Here is a 22,045-nt window from a genome sequence, read left to right as displayed (position 1 = left end):
TTGCCCAGCACCAGCCCTCTCTGCCGGGACAGCAAAACCTGCCACCGCTCTGGAGTTTATAGAATGATGGACCAAAAAGTGGGGGAACACATGAAGCAGCGCTGAGGAGGTTTTATGTGCTTATTTTGAACTAATAACCACTGAGGCAAAGAAAATTTGCAAAGTAGCAAACGATGCAAAGCTGACAGGAGCTCCTGTCCGTCAGCATAAGAAGGGGTTGATAAACGAAAAGGAAGTTCATTTTCTGTTAGGGAAAGGAAATGTTTCTTCCCATGTATAATACGTGGTATGCACGACTGATAGGGTCAAGAATTGGACACGATAGAAAAAGACATTATTGTTGATAACAGAAATGTTCACAGATGTAATAATTAATGGGAAAAAGATTTGAAAGTGACATAAAATTTAATGTCTCAGGCCTTAAGCCAATACTTGTTTATCAGAGACCTAAGACTAAGCATGAACAGTAAACTGTGGATTACAGGGTTACTTTTCTCCTTTAATAAGCCCCTAATCTATTATGTAGTCACCTCTTTAAGTCATCAACCCATACTAGGTTTGTCTAAGACAAGTCTTGGTCACATTATTAATCTAAGTAAGTTATCCCATTTACTGCACTAGAACCACTTGAGTGATTAAAGCAAATAGAATTTGGTGGCAAGATTTTCCTTGCCAATTCACACCTCCATCCTCTTGCCTGATTTTGTTAGTCTCCGTTAGTCCCAGATTTCTGTGGCTCTGAAACTGTTGTTCCAGATATGAACTCATTAACTGTGTAGAGGTGAATTTTTTTATTCCCTGCTCAACATTTGATCTCTGTGACTGTAGCTTAGAACTTAATGGGATTTCTTCCTGCCATATTTCACTGCAAATATGTAGCCAGTTTCTCACAAACTTTCAGTCTTTCTCCTGGTTTCTTCTGCTTCTTGAACATCTGTGGGTTTTTTAATTCCTGTTTAGTGCTTATGATCTAATGCTTGCCAGAACACTGCGATAACTGGAATACTTGGTGGTTTTATGACATGTCACTCCACTGAAACAATCAGAAATTTCCAGAATAAAGTATTCAATCCTAGGGGAAAAAAAAGAAAAGAAAAAAAAAAAGGCAAGTGGCTGGTAGAATTTTGCCACAAGGAGAATTATTCGTTTTTAGAAATGTAAATGAAGATTGAGTTAGCTATGAAGAGTTCCAACAGAAGTTTAACATTTATATTCATTAGACAGAGAAGTGATCTGCTGCCCGAATAGTAGGGATATACTCGCTTGTGATGTTTCATTATCACATTTACCATATGTTTCATTATTCACTGCTATTCTTTTGCATGAAGACAGACGGTAAAAAACAGTAAATTAGTTATAACGGTGATAACCTGTCTTAAGTTATAGGTGAAAATAGCTTCCTGTTCTGAATTTCACTCACCCCGTTTCACCCCATTGTCTCTATTTCTAATGTTTCCCAGCACTTTGATCGCTTGCATCTACCTTTGCAGGGGGAAGGAGGGGGAGCAGTGTTATGGCAACTTTCTTAGTGGAAACATTCCTTAGAGCCACTGCTTGAGCTCATAAGACACTGTCTTAATTTCCAAGCTTTACAGCCTCTCCCTTCTTTCGTGAACTTTCTGTATTCCCTAAAGCATCTGAAAAATATTGGGTTTTTCTTTATTCTTAACTGCCGGTTACAAAACTGACAGGAGATAAGATTGGTGATAGAACAACAAAACGGCACTTCAAAAAAAGCACACAGTCACAGAATCTGAAGAGCGTGTTTTCACGTGTTTCACTCGGTTAGAGCAATTTAGCTCAGAGCAAGACTCTTTAAATCTCTACCAGAATTGAGCGGCATCACTCAATTCAAAACGTGCTTCAAATGAAGGTTTTTACTTCCTAGCTCTGCCTTGCTGTCTTTTTTTTATGATCACCCCTTCATTTATGATTATCAAGAATCAAAATTTCAGAGTAGTTTTCTCTAGGCTCCCTTTTCCCATCGGCTAGCCTGGTGATACAGGCTCAGCAGTCCCAGGTATTAACAAATTCCTAAACCGGTTGCTTCTCTCCAGAGAGCTGCAATATGGCTTCATATCGAAAAGCACAACTGGAGACGCGCTCCTCCTGACCTCGTTGCTCATTAGCCCATATTTGTATAATGGGAAGAGGAATTCTTGTAGAATCCTTTTTGGACTCAAGTAACCCCAATTCCAAGGTTACCTGAGTCACTGGTGCAATGGCCAATGCATTTAACAACAGCAGAAAAAGGCAAACCTTTTCCTTAAGTTGTTCATTATCCTGGTCTCTGCATGTATATGCTATGCTATTTCAGCATTACTGATACAGGAAAACATAATAATTTTCTTGCATCTTCCTGCAATTATACAAGAAATGAATTGGACCTGATTTTCCTGCTCAGGAGTATGGAAAGCTGTATCATGATGCATTTTTGTATCAGTTGCTAATTTTATGAATTATGATTATATGTGCTTTGGGGAAAAAACACTTCCATAACAGAAATGCTCTTATTAGTGCCAAAAATGTATAGTGGGCTTAGGCAATTGGAAAATTCAGCTGTGTGATATTAATGACTAAATATCTATCTCTATGAAATCTCTAAAATTTTATAAGGAAGCAGTATTTGCACAATTCTGCACCTGTAGAGCTTTCTTGGATGTCTTATTGAGCCTTTCGCTGCAAGACCGAATCTATGTTAAAACCAGCCTCAGACCTGCTCTGCACATCAGACTAAAAGTCTTAGTTCTGCTTATGCGTATCCAGTTCTCCCAGTGTTTCAGACCCATTTTTATATCTCTATTTCCATATTCACTGCTTTTAAGTATATCTCCCTTTAGTGTATGGTCTAAGAATTTAAGGCTTACTGCAGGATAATAGATAAGAAGTCACTGCTTTTGGTACTGCTTGTAGTTTTTGCTTGGTGTCCAAGTATCTAGTACCTTTGCATATATTGTAACATTTTTTGCATGCCTTGAATTTCCTTTTATTAACCATATTGTGGATATTTTTAAAACATACGCTTCTTGTGTAAGTAGTCAGTCTTGCCTAATTCCAGCTGGTATACCTGTAAGTATTTTTAAAGGTTAAAGTATGGCATACCATAAAGTAGAAGTTTCTGAATAATAGAATAATATTTTGTTCCAGTATATTGATGCTACTTTCTTAACACACTGTATCAATATAGAGCCCACAGTTCAGGTGATAACAAGAGGAAAAAAAAAATATTACTTTATTTCTCTTATCAGCTTTACCCCATATGGAAACAATCTCAGAAGCCCCAGTGTGTACCTACCCAGCACAAGTCTCAACACACACAAATCCTCACTAGCTCTCTTTCATCTTCACCGTAATCTGGGACTCGCATTTCCACCCCTTGCTTCCTGGTTGAAATAAAATGTTCTGTGGATACCCATCTGACTCTGAGAGACACTTTCAACTAATAGTGAGGTTCACCAAAAGTGCTATGTTGCACCATCCTCATTTTTAAGTAGCATAATCTTAATGATAAGGTGATTCCTGTTGTGAAGTTTCTATCAGATTAATCTTGATTTCCCTTTTCTCTTTTTTTCTTTTCTTTTTTTTTTTTAATTCTTTCCATAGCTGTAACTTACACAAGTTACAAAAAAACACCGCCACCGGTACCCCCTCGTACCACTTCCAAGCCACTGATCTCAGTCACGGCACAGAGCAGCACAGAATCCACGCAGGACGCATATCACGACAGCCGGACTCAGAGGATTTCCCCGTGGCCGCAGGATGGGCGAGGGATGTACAACTCCACCGACAGTTTGGACAGTAACAAGGCCATGAATCTTGCCTTGGAAACTGCAGCTGCGCAGCGCCACGCGTCCGAGAGCCAGAGCACCTCGATACGAACCAGTGACAAGGCCATTTTAGTGTCAAAAGCAGAGGAGTTTCTTAAGAGTCGACGTTCCTCTATAGGGATCCAGGTAGCCTATCATTAACATCTGTCTGTGATGAATTGCTTGCCTTCTTTCTGTAAATAGCATAGAATGAGTCATTCAGCTTCACCGGCTCTAATAATCTAACAAACAACCCCTGGCTGCTTAGCATTAATTGTAATTCACATCATGGCAACGTAGCTCTGCAGAAAAGTCTTCGGCTAATATGCTGTACCTGGAAGAAAATGAATGAATAAATCTCTAGGGAGGTTACCTGTCATTAACACTTGATATGAAAATTATACTGCAGAGCTACAGGTGAACAGCATGTTCATCTCCTTCCCTTCATGAATTCACAGTCCTTTTTATAGAATTACACCAGCTTTAAAATGCTTGACTATTTTTTTTTCCATTATCTTTCTCTTTTGACCTTGGAAAATGTGCAATGCTGCTGGATCTTCAAGTTATTCTACCTAAAAAGAGTCCCCATCCTTACTTTTAGTTGTACTGGGAAGAAGGTACCAAGGAAGAGAAAGAAATATGCTGGTGTAGGTATAGCATGATTACAGATGGCGAGTAATGAAATAACATGAATAAACACGGTCTTTGATCATTCCTTCATTTTTCCATCAAAACCCACAATATTTATTTTGCCTGACAAAACATGTGTCCGACTGTGGAAAGCTCAGTCATGTTGCGTTGTTTCAGGCAAATGAAATAAGACAATTCCAAATGCAAATTTTGGTTGCTATTCCTTCTACTAAATGGAAAGCACTAGATATGTAGCAGTGGTCATTTGTTCAAATCTCTAGGAAATACCAAGTAGTAATAAAAATCAAAAAGTTGAACTTGCAAAGAATGCAAAGTCCTTTGAGACACAGGAGTAGAGGGGAAATTTAGGCTTCTGTTCTGCTGAATATTTAATTTCCACAATGTGAATATCCCTTTTTACATCACTTCTGTTCACTTCTGTGCTCAAAAATCACTGCTTTTGCCTGACCAACTACAGAGGAAATGTCATGTATTTTGGCATAGTTAAAGGTATTGTGGAGACAGCAGCATAGATCTTGAGAATGTAATAGTCCATGTAACAGAGCACAGTGAGTGACTGTTCGTCTACTAGGAAGTATATTGTTTTGTTTAAAAACTAGTAATTCCATTTCCATTAATTTCAAAACACAGTCAGAGAAAAGTATTTGGGTTAAGCATGTCACAGCTACTGATTGAACATCATTGTTTAACATCTTAGCGTGGTATAATTTTGGTGTTCCACAATGTATTAGACTAATAGGAAGGCAAAGGCCTTGCCAGCAAGCTGCTTGTCCATTTCTCGGCATAAAAGTCTTTGCTTCTGCTTCTTTAGTTGCAGAAGACTAGAATGCAATTTAACAGCGATGATGAAATATTCAGATGGCTACTTTTCAAATGTTTGACAAAGTAATTAGTGTATCCTAAATTGTTCAGAGAAGAGGCTTAGCAGATAACAGTGAAAAGCTCGAAGGAGAAGCAAGTAATTCTTGGTACCTTTTAGCCCCTAACCTGAAACTTACTCTTCAGAAAGGAATAGTATCTAGTGCTGTTCTTATCTCTTCTTTACAGCAGCTGTGCACAGTGGTATTTAACAATGTCGGTGTCTTCCTTCGGTCAGTCCTGGTATCTCAGCAATTAATTCTGAAACTTTGATTACATCACTTGATCCTGTTTCTGACTGCAGGTGATGACCAGTGCTTTTCACTGGGCTCTGACCCTTCTTGGTATGTGGTGTGTTTAATAATATGTGGTTGTAATCCACAAAAACATCTGTGCAATGATTTCCATGGAGGCAGCAGATCCTCTGTAGCAACTTGTCATCTGACGCTTGGCCCATAACACTGGTCCTCAGGTGCACACACTGAAAAAGGCAAATATTGTTTGCAACTGCAGGTTTTAGAAGGATGAGCTGTTTGTTATCTTTCGAGAAGTACAAACTGCTTGGTTGTATCGTTTGGCATTAGATAAGGTTAAAATTGCAAAATTACCCTCAACACAGTATCCTGTGAGTATGGTTTAGTTGTTTGGGGTTTTTTCTGCTGTAAGTTTCAAACTTCACATTAGATGAAAAATACCTTTCTGTAGCGTTTCTAAGCAGAAAAGGTATTTTGTTGTATTTCTGTTGCCAAGTTTGTAAGGAATAAAAACACAGGGTAGAATATTCTTATTGCAGACTACATAAATAGTAATTTATGCCCCCAAAATACAGTTGAAGTATTTAATGTCTTTTAGACTTCTGCATCAAAGATCCTTAGAAAAGGATATTTTTTATTTGCATTTTTCCTTGATTGACTAAATGACTTGTTTTCTCATTAACATGCCATGCCAGGGTAATGCATTGAATTTGCATTTATTTGCATTAATTTGCTATCAGGACGGTTAATTTGTGTATTTTTTAATGTTTCATTCCTTTAACACATTGGTGTGAGAATGCTTGCCAACGGAGCTTCACACAGGAGCAGGGAAGCACAAAGATAAAGCATTTGCATGTGGAACTACTGTGGACCCAGTTTAGGGCTCCCATGTCTTAGAATCATAGAATTGTCTAGGTTGGAAGTGGCCTTTAAGATCATCAAGTCCAACCATTAACCTAACACTGCCAAAACCACCACTAAACCATGTCCCGAAGCACCACGTCTACCCGTCTTCTAAGTAACTCCAGGGATGCAACTCCACCACTTCCCTGGGCAGCCTGTTCCAATGCTTCACAACCCTTTGTGTGAAGAAATTTTTCCTAATATCCATCCTAAACATGCCCTGGTGTAACTTGAGGCCATTTCCTCTTGTCCTGTCACTTGTTACTTGGGAGAAGAGACCGAACCGAACCTCTCTACAACCTCCTTTGAGGTAGTTGTAGAGAACGGTAAGGTCTCCCCTGAGTCTCCTTTTCTCCAGGCTAAACAACCCCAGTTCCCTCAGCTGCTCCTCATAAGACTTGTCCTCCAGACCCCTCACCAGCTTCGCTGCCCTTCTCTGGACAGACTCCAACACCTCAATGTCTTTCTTGTAGTGAGGGGCCCAAAACTGGACACAGTACTCGAGGTGGAGCCTCACCAGTACTGAGTACAGTGCGACAATCACTTCCCTAGTCCCGCTGGCCACACTAGTTCTGACACAGGCCAGGATGCCATTGGCCTTTGTTATATATTATTTGTTTAGTGTACATGTAATGAATAGAAGTCCTTTTAAAAAGTCCTGGCATACTCGATGTGCGCCATAGGATTGGTATTCGCATGCGTATTCGCATGCACAGGGAGCCCAAGCTCGTAGGGGAGCGTTGGACTCACTATGAAGATCAGCAGCACCCCATCTGCAAGGGTAGAGAACAGCACAGATATGGTAACCCACCTCATGGTACGTTAGCCCTATCCCAGGTGGGAATCTTGAACAAAAAAAAGCTTCAGAAACAAAGCTTTTCCAAAAAACTGCTGTTAGGTTGTGGGGTTTTTTTTCACTGCCATATTTAAATCAAGAGGAATATTGTCAGACGTGTCAGTAGGCACTGGAAGAATGTTGATTCCTAAATTCAATTGAATTGCAAAATACTGATTCTGGGATTAAAAATTTAGTCAGCATTCTTAAGAATATATATGGAAAAAAGAATAAAACTCTAGTAATACTAGTAGCTATAGTCTTCATATCTGTCTTCTATCATGACAGCAGAAGACTAATCACAGTATTTGAATTAAAATGGAGGGTAGAGATTGTTTAAAGTAAAATAACCAGAGTCAAGAACAAGGTTATTGCTAATATATTTTCAGGGATTTTCCGTGCGCTTTTGCACACCCTTGTATATATGCTAATGATTAACAATCGAAAACTGCTCTAGTTATAAACTATTTCATATTAAAAGCATCTGAATTGTAAAATATATGAGAAAACGTGTCAAGAAATTGCTCCTTATTTATTTCAAGTATTTCAAAACATGCAGTCCTTTGTTTCTTCCCTATTTAAAAGACAGCAAGGCTTCTCAAAATTAACAGAAACGCCGGAAGTAGATGAGACGGAAACAAAAGTTTTAAGTGTAGAGGCTGATTCATGATGGCATTTTTGGAGATGAGTACTAATTGTAGCGTAGAGAATGGACTCTGTCATCTTCATTTATCATCAGGATATCATGCTTCAAAATGTCAGGGTTTTTTTTTAAACTCCAGAATCTTCATTAAACAAATTGTTCTTATAAATCAAAAGCTGTATTAAGGAGGATTAGTGCAATAACTCGCCTGCCGAATTTTTTGTGTCAAAAGGGAATCTTCATGATATTTATACATATATTTAATGAAATTATTAGCATCGTATTATCAAAACGTTGTTCAAGAAACTCTGCAGTGTCAAACTGGAATTTCCCTCTAAGGCAAAAGCATTTTGTACCCACATGGCATACTTACTTGGATGAGCATCTACATTTTCTTTGTACTGTTCAGGTTATACCATCCTTGTCAGTGCTCTACTTCAGTGTACACATAGCAATCAAAAGAAATACTCGCATTGGTTACACTGGTCTTTGGATCATAAATGATCCAAAGGTTTAGAGGTAAGCGTTGTTCATTCTCCTCCTAAAATCACTGTCAGACTGTGCTTTTGTGAGAGAATTGCATGAGATCCTTGGCCTGCACAAGTCAGTGAAAATTTTGATAACACCTCTGTGGTACAGAGGCTATAACCTGGCCTATAGAGTTAGCATTGACCTATACAGATATATATAGGTATATATTTGAGCCAGAATTCACAGGCTTAGCCAGTTAGCAGAGTTCCCAGCCAGTGGTTGCATTTTGGCCTCTTCATTTGTCAAAAAGCTTACAGCTGGAATTGTAGTTAAAACAAAGATATGGTTATTTTAAAGCCATCTGTTTTTTTATTCTTTTCACAAATTACTGTTGCTCGTTTTCTTAACTACCATCTAATATAATGAAACATTCAAAGTGGGGAAGACACAGATTGCTGCCTAGTGGAATATTTGTTGGTTCAGAACAATTTGCCACTTAGCATTAAATGCACCAAAAAAGTTATGAGTAACCACTGCTGTGTGCATTATTTTGTTGTTACTACCTCATATTAGCTTGACATGAATCCCATTTCTAAACTCTAGCATGCATTTTTAGCAAAAAGTGGTTTCCTAAAAGACCAGCAGAAGTTTTCAACTGTTTGTAGGATATTCTGGTGGTAATTAGCACTTAATGTGCCACACACCGTATTTGAGTAGTCCAGATGTTCTGCTGGGAAGTACTGGAGTAACAAAATGGAGCCCTGTGTGAGGCACAAAAAATCATTCGAGTATGAAAGTGTAGGCTTATTTTGGTGTGTTTCTAAAAATTATGTTGAAAGAGTATATGTTTTTTGGCTGATAAAAGTATTCCATCAGTTAAGGAAAGCAGCAGCTGTTAGTACTGTAGTTTTATTTGAAGTATTTTTCCTACTTTGAAGTCACTGCATACAAATGAGATCTCCCTGTACCTAAGAATGGTTATCTGGATTCACAATTACATGTACTTGATCTAGTGTCAAATGTAGTGTTTTCTTCCTTTTTTTACTCTTCTTATCACTGAGAAGCCTATGCAAGAGAGGAAAGGTGAATTATTTCCCTTCCTGTGCATCATCGGAGAGATTGTTTATTAAATTCTAATTATAGAACAAATCGGTTACAGCAGCAAAAAAACATTGAGGGCAGTGAAGTTGCATGGGGAGAGATAATGTGGCCTGAAGGACTCTTATTACTGATGCTTATGAGAGAGAACTGAAAGGCACCAGGTTAAAATTTGTTTTCTTATGCACGGAATATATTAACTTCAAGCCTCCCTTAGCAACAGTATGTATGGAAGCTTAAACTGGAATTTTTAGGACACTGCAATGTTACGTTGCAGTGCTCATGTTTAAGAGCAGAATAATACTTTAATACAGAAATAAAGGTTGCTTTTCAATAGTTAAAATTTTCAGATAAAAAAGCTTAGTAAATACTCTGAAGGAATAATTTAGTGAGTTCATGCATCCTTTTCTAGAATGAGTGCCTATAAACAAATGAAGATTGGTTATAACAAGCAATTTATTTGCAATAGTGATTTGCATTTATTCAAATAATTCTGTGTTAGTAAAATTTACTTGTGGATCATTTATTACCAAGTCAGTGCCCGTATCTGATACTTAGGTTTCAAATTTTCAGCTGGATCGCTCAGCAGTGACTGATCACAGAGGATTCATAGTATTGTTTGCTCCTTGTATTGGCAGCAAAAAACATGGAGGGGAGTTTTTTGCCTTGGTGAAATTTTGCCTTTGCTCAATTACCTTTACTGTTAATATCATAAGCTTTATGGGCATATTATAAGCCTATAAAACAACATTTTTCATGGCGTAAAGTGACAAATTTTAAAGAAGTTTCAGTTCTTTGTTTGCAAGGAGAGAGGAAGATGACCTGCTATATTAGATCTACTCCTTTCTTCTGCTTTTGGTCAGTGTCTGGCTATTTTTCTGTTTCCTTTTCTGTATGAGTCTCCTTCATAACCAGATAGATATATAATTTGCCACATTATTTTGCTTTATTGAGATTGTGGGCAGATTTGCAAATATTAAAGCTTTTAGAACCCATGCAAGTATTAAAAAAATAATGAATCATGGAGAATAATAACAGATTTATTAAGACTTATTTGAGTTTCCGGAGCCACACAATCAAACCAAATGTGTTACTTTTTCTTCTCTGCTCATTTGAATCTAGCCTGGCCAATCTGATTAAATCTAAAGAGTTTCCTGCTGTCTTCTAGCAGGAGTCTTTATAATATCTGTCATTCAGAAATGCAATTTATTTGTCCATTTGTTTCTTTGTGAGTGCAAATTACTTTGTTATTTCCCACTTTTACTTGTGTTGGCATTTGCCTCCATTTTCCAGATCTATTTTTTTTATTGGTTGTTACAATATTTGCAGTACAGATTGCACACACACACACACAAAAATTGGCATTCTCCTACTGTTACAAGGCACAGTGAGGAAGTGAAAGCATTAAAATATGAAGGCAATCGTGGGGTCATTTAGTCAGTGTCAGCCTTGGCAAGCTGGAGGGAAGGATAATTTGAAAGAGTTTATATTTAGAGGTAACTAATGTCATTTTTATTTTGATACCTGGGCCATCATTTTCCTGATAATTTTGTTTTGAATGCAGTTTTAGAGCAGATTACTTCATTTATGCCTCTAAATTCTAGGTGTCAACTGCATATTGGGCAAATTATTCAGGATATACTTCTAGGTGAAATACCAATAAGAAAGCATTTGAAAACAGGTAGATGAAGAAGGCTTTTTCTTGCTGTGTTGCATCAATGGAAAGACACCAGCCCATCCAAAATATAAAGGGAAATCTGCCTCCACACGAGAAGCAGAGTTCAAAAGGAGACCTGCTATCTGTTACTAAACCAAACAATGTAGTTGGCAAAACCGGATATGCTTTTGATATGCTATACGGAAGAAAAGTGTGTGTTGCCACTCTGCCTGCTTTGTTCCACCAACTTCAATTGGCCAAATTGATCTTATCCGTAGGGACCTTTCCTTGTTTGTATCTTTAAACCATCATGTTTCCAACAGCACCATGTCTGAGATACTGAGATATCCTTGTGGTAGGCAAAAGTCTCTTCTCTGTCCAGGCTCACCGGTCCTGGTTTGAGGACGTGCCACGACATCACCTCCACAGGTTTACTAGCTGTATGTTAGTCCTGCAAGTATAGATACCATTGACCATCCTTAGCCTATTTCTGTGGCCAGCAATCTGGCCTCCACATCATCCCCTGGGACTCATTCAGTAGTTCCCAAGGAACATAGGATATAGAAATGGTCATCCTAAGAACATCACTCTGTGAAGGAAGTGCAGGGCTTTAGAAGGAACTGAAGGCAAAGACTGTCACGTGGGGAGATGTCAGCTTGGTTTCTTTTGTCTGACGTCAGCTCAGGTCTTGTCTGACACACAATGTCCTGTCGCTGCATGCTGAGCCATGTGAGAAAGCAGGAGACCCTGATGAATCCTGTGTTCCCATCTGCTCAGCTTCTTCAGCCTGGACACCTGCAAACCTCTTTTTCCTTGTCAAACCTTCAGGCTTATCAAACCTGGAGCCTGTGCCTGCATCACTGGCACCATCATCTGGAGCTGCAGTTCATCCAAACAAGGTCAAGGATCTTGGTCAACAATCCCACAAGCAGAAGTAATGATGTTGATCCTTTCCTTGGACCCAGTCCAATAGAATCATAGAACAGAATAGAATCATAGAATGGTTTGGTTTGGAAGGGATCTTAAAGATCATCTAGTTCCAGCCCCCCTGCCATGGGCAGGGACTCCCTCCACTAGACCAAGTTGCTCAAAGCCCCATCCAGCCTGGCCTTGAACACTTCCAGGGATGGGGCCTCCACAACTTCCCCAGTCCAGTGTCTCACCACCCTCAGAGTAAAGAATTTCTTCCTAATAGCTAACCTAAATCTACTCTCTTTCAATTTAAAACTGTTACCCCTCATCCTATCACTATACTCCCTGATAGGGTCCCTCCTCATCTTTCTTGTAGGCCTTCTTTAAGTACTGGAAGGCCACTGTAAGGTCTCCCCGGAGCCTTCTTTTCTCCAGGCTGAACAAACCCAACTCTCTCAGCCTGTCTTCATAAGAGAGGTGCTCCAGCCCTCTGATCATCTTTGCAGACCTTCTCTGGACCCACTCAGGGGGCTCCAGAGCTGAACACTGGCTGTCCAGGTGGAGTCTCACTCCAGGTGGGAGAGAAGAGCAGATGGGGAGAATCACCTCCCTCAACCTGCTGGCCACGCTTCTTTTGATGCAGCCCAGGATATGGTTCGCTTTTTAGGGTGCAAGTGCACGTTGTCAGCTTATATTCAATTTTTCATCCACCAGTACCCCCAAGTCCTTCTCGGCAGGGCTGCTCTCAGTCCCTTCATCCCCCTGCCTGTATCCATGTTTGGGATTTCCCTGACCCAGGTGCAGGACCTTGCACTTGGCCTTGTTGAATTTTCTGAAGTTCTCATAGGCACACCTCTCTAGTCTGTCAGGGTTTCTCAGAATGGTATCCTTTTCCTCTGCAGTGTCAGCCACACCACTCAGCTTGGTGTCATCCATAAGCTTGCTGAGGTTGCACTCAATCCCACTGTTCATGTCTCTGACAAAGATTTCAAATAATACTGGTTCCAATATGGACCCCTGAGGGACACCACTCATCACTGGTCTACATGCAGACATTGAGCCACACTCTTTGAGTGTGACCATACAGCCAATTCCTTATCCACCGAGTTCACTCATCAAATACATGTCTCTCCATTTTAGAAACAAGGATGTTGTGTGGGACAGTATCAAATGCTTTCCACAAGTCCAGGTAGATGATGTCAATCACTCTTCCCTTCTCTACCAGCACTGTAACTCCATCATAGAAGGCCACCAAATTTGTCAGGCAAAATTTTCCCCTAGTGAAGCCATGTTGGCTGTCCAAAACAATCCTAGCTGTGGTCCAGAGAAATCCAGGTATACTGACTTCATCATGCCATCAGCATCAGCATTTTACCTGGTGTGAAGAAGCCTCAAGAACCCCAACAACGCTTATGACTCTTTCCATGCCTGGGGATTGCCATTCATGATGATTCACTGTGACTCTCCTTTACACTGTCATTAGGCCTTGTCAGAAGCACTGCCATGTCAGGCTGTGCACAAAGAGCCAGTCTCTTCTCCAGCCTTTGACTAACTGGTCATGGCACTGTGACATTTTCTCCTGCTTCTATAAGGAGAGAGATGCAGCCTCAAAATCACCCTGGCTACCTACTTTTCATAATGTCCAGGTTGGCAGTTTTGTCCATTATACTTCAAACTTCTGAGGCAGGACATGTAAAAGGAAAACCCTGTTCCCTGTGTCACTGCCCTGAGAGGTATTACCCTCATCACTGGGACACTGTGCCTGCTCACGTAGTCACTTTCCACTATATTTACTTTGAACACATACTCTGCAGAAGATTCATCCTCTACCTTCTGTCACAGCCAGTACTTCGTTTCCGTGACTCAGGAAAAAAAGTGCTCAGACCTTCATGCATCCTTCTGGAGAATGAATGAAACTGAAAGTTCCCATAACCTGGCATCAACACTGCCAGGTATCTGACTATCTTTGCTAAGTCTGTAAGGCCACGGTGAAATCCACTAATTTTCCCTGGTAATTACCTGTCTCCTGCCTGCTCACTACCAAGACAATAGATTGGAACTGCTCAGGAGATCAGATTTCCTGTATCACCATCCATTATCGCTATCCCTTACTTTAATAACCACTGCATCTTCTGAGCATAGGAAGAAATCTTGATTTTGAGAGTATGGTCTTAAGCATCCCTCCAGTGTCACTTTCCAAACTGCCAAGTGCTTTCTGTTCTTTAATAACAGAAATTAGAGTCTCCTTTGTCACTCTCCTCCTCCAATAAATGCTTTATAGTGACTCCGTCTGAGATCAAAATAACTTCTCTGGCGTCTTTACAGGTGTTACATGATGCATCAGATATGGCTTGGAAGGCCGTGGTCTCTGCAACTTTAACAAGATCTTCTAGTATTCTTGTCTCCAGAAGGAGATGAAATCCCTTGTTGAAGAGGTGCCCTTTAATGGCATTATTTATTGCAGTTTAAACAAAGCAGTTCCTAAATTATGTGTTTTAACTCAGAGTCACTCTGGTTGCTTTGGGGATGAAGCCAAATACCATAGCTCTTAGCAACAGTTTAGACTTCCTGACCGCTCCAGATGTTACTATGGATTTCAACATCAAAAGGCTTCCTCCAGAAAACATTTCCCCACCTTGGACATCATCTTCCTACTAGCACTCATACAAGTGCACCCAAGAGCCATAGAAAGCATTTTGTGTTATCTACCCTTATTCATAGAATTGTAGAATTATCTAGGTTGGAAGTGGCCTTTAAGATCATCGAGTCCAACCATTAACCTAACACTGCCAAAACCACCACTAAACCATGTCCCGAAGCACCACGTCTACCCGTCTTCTAAGTAACTCCAGGGATGCAACTCCACCACTTCCCTGGGCAGCCTGTTCCAACGCTTCACAACCCTTTGTGTGAAGAAATTTTTCCTAATATCCATCCTAAACATGCCCTGGTGTAACTTGAGGCCATTTCCTCTTGTCCTGTCACTTGTTACTTGGGAAATCAAGCCCCACCTCTCTACAACCTCCTTTGAGGTAGTTATAGAGAGTGATAAGGTCTCCCCTCAGCCTCCTTTTCTCCTTCACTGCCTACCATCTCCTCTCCCTTTGATAATAAGTTGACTTAACTCTTCGAAACATGTCTATGCTTCTTTGGCTGAGTTCTCATCCCTCTATCAAGGCTGCAAGTATACCTTGTGTCTCTGCTCCCCCCAACAGACTAGATGAGCACCTCTTTCTTGGCCCAGTTAATTAATTTCTGCTCACCTGTCCCTAATGAAGATCTTTCATATACAGCTTTTCTCACATCCCTAAAAGGGCTAGGTGAGTGCCTAGTCCCTCACTTAGACTTGAACTTATTATTCAAGACTCTCTTGGACCATTCTATGCTGTAAATAAGGGTGTTTTTCCTGATAGATATCTCTTGTGCTAAGAACCTGGACCTTATGGCTGTTCCACTTATAGCAATGTTCTTTCAGGAGAGGGTGACCCTTCAAGTACAGCTTAAGCTTCTCACCCACATTGCAGCCAAGACCTACCTTAACTAGGAAACCAGTTTGCCTGTTTTTCAGTTGGTTGTTGCGGTGTTTTTTTTCCCCAAGCTGCCTACCTCTGTGGTTGAGGCTTTTTTTCACTGCCAACGTCAAGAGGAATCTTTCTTTTTATCCTGACAACACCAAATCCTGGAGACTTACCAAGTCTGATATCTTAGTTCTCCCAATACGCTGCCCCTCCAAGTGAATGCAGACGGTTTCCATGCAACTGCTGATGTGGAAACAGACAGCAGTGCACACTTTCCCCTGGGAAATGTGTCTCTCCCTAACAGTTACCACACTGATATCCAGAGCTTTTGGCAAATCTGTGGCTGACGCCACACTGTACAGTTCAAACATGTCATTAACATTCACTAAAGTGTTTCTGCACTAGCTGTTTTCATGAACATGTCCAAGACTTACACTCAAGTAAATATGAACGTGTACTGATAACTGTCTGGAATTCTCTTCCATGCAAATGTCCATGGAGCTACTGACTGAAGATGGAAAGAGAAGTTACCAGCAACTGGCTTCTTCAAGAAGTATAGTCCACATGTACATTCACTTCCTATCCTCCTTCCCCCTTCTGTCTGCATCCTTCCAGAAACCTGGTGGGATTGGGACTGTGCAGCTGAGAGACAGCTGCAAAGGCCATTGGGCTCCTTCCAGAGGTGCTTATGACCGCTGCAAGGGGAACAGTTACCATCTCGTCATCATAGGATACACTCTTTGAATGCACACATGGAGTGTGCATATTAAAAAACTGGTTGCTGATATTATTTTTAATTTTTTAAAAGGGAAAATATCATTCAAAAGGGAAAGTCGGTTCTACTCTTTTTCTGTTTTCCTGATTCTGCCTTGATTCAGTATAATTTGCATACTGCAGCACTCGTCATGTCTGTGTCAAAGACTTGGGGGCGGTGTGGTGGTGGGGAGTGTTATATAAAATCCCACAGAAACTTGCAAAAGCAATGTGGTCTCAGTTATGAAGAAAACTCTACTGTGAATATATTTCGGTAAGTGTATTTCAGATGGGAATACTATAAAAAGTGCATAAATTACTTGCTTGATATAGCATTTTCAGGACCATGTTATTAAAAAAGGTGAGATATGGCATTCTGCTGTATCCCTCACGTCATTTAAATGGTTCTATATTTGTCAACGCAGTTGTCGATAAAATTTCATTGCAGCATTTCTTTTTATCACTTGCAAGTTTATGGGGCTACTTGAGATTTTATTTTATTTTGTAAATCAAGGACTATAATGAGACTGTTTTATAATAATATAAAAAGGGGCTATCCTGTGGATTCCTCGTTCTAAGAACATCTCTTCAGACCAAGCTTACTCCCTGCTTCCATTGAACTGTATAATTGCATCTGCTTAGGTTTGAAATAGGGAATTACACAGCAGAACAGAAGTACTTGTGCGAAGCTTTGTAAAACACAGCACCAAAACAATGATACCAGGCTGAATACCTATTCAGTTTATTTTACTGTGCTAGGTGTTTCTTAGCAGTAAGAGAGGAAATATGTAATTAATTTTGAATGAGTGCAGGTAGAAATAGTGCTGAGTTGTCGATGCTCACTCTGCAGATGTGTCTTTTGTGTTGAATTAGGTGGAAACAGCAACTGATTCAGATACTGAAAGCAGAGGCCTACGGGAATACCACTCTGTTGGAGTACAAGTGGAAGATGAAAAACGGTAATTCAAGCATGTACAAAAATCTGTAGTCTTTCGTAACACAACGCACATTGGTAAACAGAGTTAATAACAAACATCTGGCCAGTGCTGCCCCTAAATAATTCACAAAGCCCAATTTCTTATATGCATGCTGGTCATTTGGTAAAATTTGTAGAGATTACTTAGCAGTTGCTTAATATTTAGTTAACTTTCCAGTTTTTAATTGGAGGGAAGGAAGTGAAAGTTTTAAATTAAAGTAGTGGATTAATATAATTTCATTATTGGCAGAACAAATACAAAGAGCTGTATATTGGAATACTCTTCCTTCATCTCAGTGGCCAGTCCGGCCCAAACTGCAGCAGACCCCTCATGCTGATCCAGGCTTTCCCAGTCCACGCAGGGGGATGTAATGCTTAGTACATAACCCATGGTGCCTTTATCCTAAACTAGATCCGGCTTTTATGCTTGTTCGGCCCTTCTCTAGCTTTGTGAAACTGCTGGCCAGTGTACTAACCCACAGGTTATCCCTGGCAGGCACTGCCTGTTAAGTACTGGACTGGGACCATTATCTCATTTCATGGCAGCTGTCAGGCAGTGTCTGGCTGCTAATTGCCTTTTACCATCGTTGACTAGAAGTAATTTGAAACAATAGGCTCAGATGTGAAAAGATTTCATAAATAATCTTTTCTACTCTATCTAACTTTTCAACGTAAAGCTTTTGTAAAATGTCATTATTCAGTGGCATATAACAATAGAAAATCAACATTTAATGGCCATCCTGTGAGGCAAGTGAAAAATATCACAGTCTTAAACCTGCTGCTACTAAGGATTCTCAATAGTCCTAACTTAGCAGATTTTCAGATTTTATCTAATTACGATTCTTAATATTTGACATTTTTTATACATATACTTTACAGACTTCTATCAGGAGATGTAACCCTGCAGTTCTGCTAATTATTTCCAGTTTGTTTAGTAATGATACATGGTATTTTGTAGTATGAGAATAAATCAATATCTGCTTCCAGAGATAATTTAAATTATTTTCTTTTGTATCTTTGCTCAGATCAATGATGCCACTATGCATTTTGGTTTTCCTCTCTGTCGTTACTCACTGTCTTATTTTAGGCAGATATGCACAAAGAAAAAATATTTAGCATAAAGTCCAAGGAGAAAAACAGAATCTGCTCCCTGAAACATTATTCTGTGCCTCTGTATAATCACATATTTATTTTTAAGTCTTGATCTCTTTTCTTTCTTCCCTCTTCACCAAGACACGGACGATTCAAGCGCTCAAACAGCGTAACAGCAGCTGTCCAGGCTGACCTGGAACTAGAGGGCTTTCCAGGACACATTACCATGGAGGACAAGGGACTTCAGTTTGGGTCATCGTTCCAGCAGCACTCAGAGCCCAGCACACCCACCCAATACAGCGCAGTGAGAACTGTACGGACACAGGGACTGTTCAGTTACAGAGAAGATTATAGGACCCCAGTTGACACCTCAAACCTTCCACCACCAGAACCCTGGCTAGAGCCAGCCATTGAGACAGTAGAGACTGGTCGAATGTCTCCTTGTCGACGGGACGGATCTTGGTTTATGAAGTTGCTACATACTGAAACTAAGAGAATGGAAGGATGGTGTAAAGAAATGGAAAGAGAAGCAGAAGAAAACGATCTTTCTGAAGAAAGTAAGAACATTTTAGTATCTTTTCTTATAGATGTCTGCTAAAATAAGAAATCTTTTAGGATAAAGTTGTGGTCTCATTTTGTCATACCAAAGACACTCTACAGAACCGTTAAATATAAGACCCCTGTCCTGCAAGCTGCCGTTTCCCAGAGTAAGGTTTTGTGAAAGTAGTTAAGGAGCCAAAGTCTGGTATTAGATATGGCTCAAATAGTGCAATAGCTCCATCCACAGCTCCGACTCTGACAAGTTCTTCCTACTCCTGTGGCTCTAGCGCTTGACCCTTTGCCAGAGCACACAAGGTACATGAACTTTTTTTTTTTTTTGCCATTTTTGTGAAACCTGAGAATTTGCCTCTTTTTAATGAACAGCCATGTTTAAAAAGTTTTCATTACTTTACAGGCACTTCTGCCTGTCATCAAGGGTCTGTTGGAAGAACAGAAAGGAGTAGGCAAGAACAATAGTTAAAGCACTTCTGCAGTCACACAGGCGTATGCACTATTAGATAGTTCAGCTGCATTTTCTTATTACAGTTTTGTCAAGAATCATTATTATTCCCTCACGTCCTGTGGACACCTTGAAAGGAGTGATGGGATAAAGTGAAAAATAATGTAGACTATTTTGGAACAAGATCCAAGCCAGCACTAATGATAGTAATATATCAAAGTGGTCCTAGCACTCAGTAGCCAGCTCCCTGTGATTCCCTCTGAGGTCAATTATCCTTGTTCTTGAGGCTCAGTTTTATAAATATTTCAATCCCTGCCAATCTGAATTATTGTCTCAGACGAGATTTTCTCAGATTGCAAATTATTTCATATTAAGTTTTCTACTAGCATCTTTTCTTGCACTCTCACGAATCTCACCATCGCCTACAAATACTTTCCTGATTGTCTTCTTTCCCCCTCAATGAGTTCTTGCTATGATCTACCCTCAGGTCTCGGGCCAGGCCTGCATGGTGACTAAAAGGCCAATTTCTATTTCTTGCACTGACCTTTTCAAAAGAAAGAATGTCTACGTTTTTACCTCATCATTTTTTATTTTACAAGTCAGATTTCTCCACTATATTGTGCACGTCTGCCGAGTTACAACATGGGATTTGAGGTAGGGGAGAGCATAAGGCTGTTTTTCTCTATTTTCAGCCTCCAGTGCTTTCTGGAGTATAGGTTTTTGTCCTTATTTTCATCATGGCAGAGCTGAGCTGAGATTTGTCCCTTTGCAATGGCACTGAGAAGACTTTAATACCCTCCTAGGGGCTGTTAAAGTACGAATAACAAAATATTTTACTTTGCTTAGCCTGTGTGAGGATTTCCAAGCTTTCTTTCATAACAGCTATTTTTTAGTACTTCTTTTTACTGTATACCTCTCAGTTTTCAATTCCCTGAATCTTTGCACTGCTGAACACTGCCGTTTCTCTGCTATCATTAAGTATCCTGAAGCACCCGCTTCTCAGTTTGCCTGTTCCTGATGTGGAAACATCAGTGCTCACTATCTGAAGCAGATGTTCAAAGAGCAAGACTTTAATCTCATTGGAAAGAGTAAAATTATTAGGGAGCAAAGGGGAGAAACACACAGGCTGTTAGCCCCTCTCTTTCCCTAGGAGGCCAGTGAGGGATCTGCAGGTAAAGGGGGAACTTTTCCTACCTCCTCTCCCTGCAAGCTCTCCCTCATGCGCAGCCCTAAGCAAATCCGCAGCCACACGAAATGAGCAGTGGAAACACTCTCACATCAGTACTCCTTCTTCACACGGAGACACAGGTAGGGGTTAGCTGCGTTATTCTCTGGGATATGAAGCTGTGTACTACATTAGGAAAACTTGGAGGAGGTGGTTTTATTATTTTTTATTATTTTTATTAATATTCAGAGTTAGTGACACCCTTTTAACCTAGAATGTTTCAGTCAGGAAACAAAAAGGAGTATCGGGATTTTGCTTCCCCATTTGCAGAGTGACTCTATAAGAAAAAAAGAAGGAACAATTCCCTGATGTAGTGTTACTAAAACACAAGTGAAGTGGACCTTTGAAATACCTTTTTAAACTAATAAAAATGGGTTAATTACTTGTGTTTGGGGGAACATTGTGACCTCCCTAAGAGGTTAGAGAAATTATGTTAGAATAGGTCTATACAGCGTATGCAAAATCAGGTGTTTGTCTTCCACTTATTTTCAGAAGTGACACCCAGACTTCCACTTTTCCATTTTATGTGACTCATTTCAAGAGATCCTCCTCAAATAATTTCCAGATTAATTATCTTTGAAATGGTCTCCCTTCACCTAATATAGCTTACATCAAGTAAAAGGAAGTTATCAAAGAATTATTTTCACCAAGGGAATGAGCTTCACAGCTTTTTAAAATTTCAGTGTGAATAATTTTTTTCCTGTTGAGTCTTTGACACATTTTGTATCCCCAGTTTGAGCTATGCAGGTTGAAAGGTATGTATCCACAAGAACTGAAGTTTAATGATATCCCAGCATGAAATGTATCTTGACATATTTAAGCATTTGGCAGTTCCCTGAAGAAAATACACACAAATGGGGGAGCCAGAAGCAACTAAATCTGTTTTTCCATCTTCCAGCAGGAGCTACTATTCCCAAAACACTTCACAGCAAAGTTTGCACATTCAAACTGTCATTGTTAATGCTGAATGATTTATTTTTGGCCTGGGTATATTAATTGTACCTGAAGACCAAACATAGTTTCGCATCTCATAGGACAAGTCTGTCTTTATGATGCCATTTCTATTTCGTTTTAATCACGGGAGGAGTTAAAATAGAACTGCATTTTAGAAAACAATTTCATTTTCTGCGTTAACACAGTAGCCCTGAGATCACAGAAAGCTGTCTGATTGCTGAATTGATTTTTTTCTTTCACTGTAGCTTTTCTGCCATAATGTTGTTTTAAGAACTTCACTCATCAGGTCTTACAAAAGGAGAGGATAATCATTGCAGCAAAAATAACCTCTCTCTCTTACCTTTCACAGAATTTGTTTATTTGGTCAGTTGCCATGAATTGTATTCTGGAGCCTCTGCAAAGTTCATATATTGTTTGTGGGGGCAGTTATTTGTGTTCT

At 39.9% G+C, this 22,045-nt stretch overlaps 1 protein-coding gene across 1 annotated transcript in view; it reads left to right on the top strand.

The window, feature by feature from the left end:
- Nucleotides 1-22,045, top strand: part of DLGAP2 (discs, large (Drosophila) homolog-associated protein 2) — a 101,946-nt gene that overhangs the window by 67,099 nt on the left and 12,802 nt on the right. The window contains exons 6-8 of the mRNA XM_009880529.1: nucleotides 3,604-3,953; nucleotides 17,233-17,318; nucleotides 18,569-18,984. Of these exons, the coding sequence (XP_009878831.1) occupies nucleotides 3,604-3,953; nucleotides 17,233-17,318; nucleotides 18,569-18,984 (852 nt within the window). The remainder of the gene's footprint in view (nucleotides 1-3,603; nucleotides 3,954-17,232; nucleotides 17,319-18,568; nucleotides 18,985-22,045) is intronic.

The sequence above is a fragment of the Charadrius vociferus genome, unplaced genomic scaffold (genome assembly GCF_000708025.1).
Source record: "Charadrius vociferus isolate BGI_N301 unplaced genomic scaffold, ASM70802v2 scaffold123, whole genome shotgun sequence".
Lineage (NCBI taxonomy): Eukaryota > Metazoa > Chordata > Aves > Charadriiformes > Charadriidae > Charadrius > Charadrius vociferus.
This window is presented reverse-complemented; position numbering and strand designations above follow the sequence as displayed.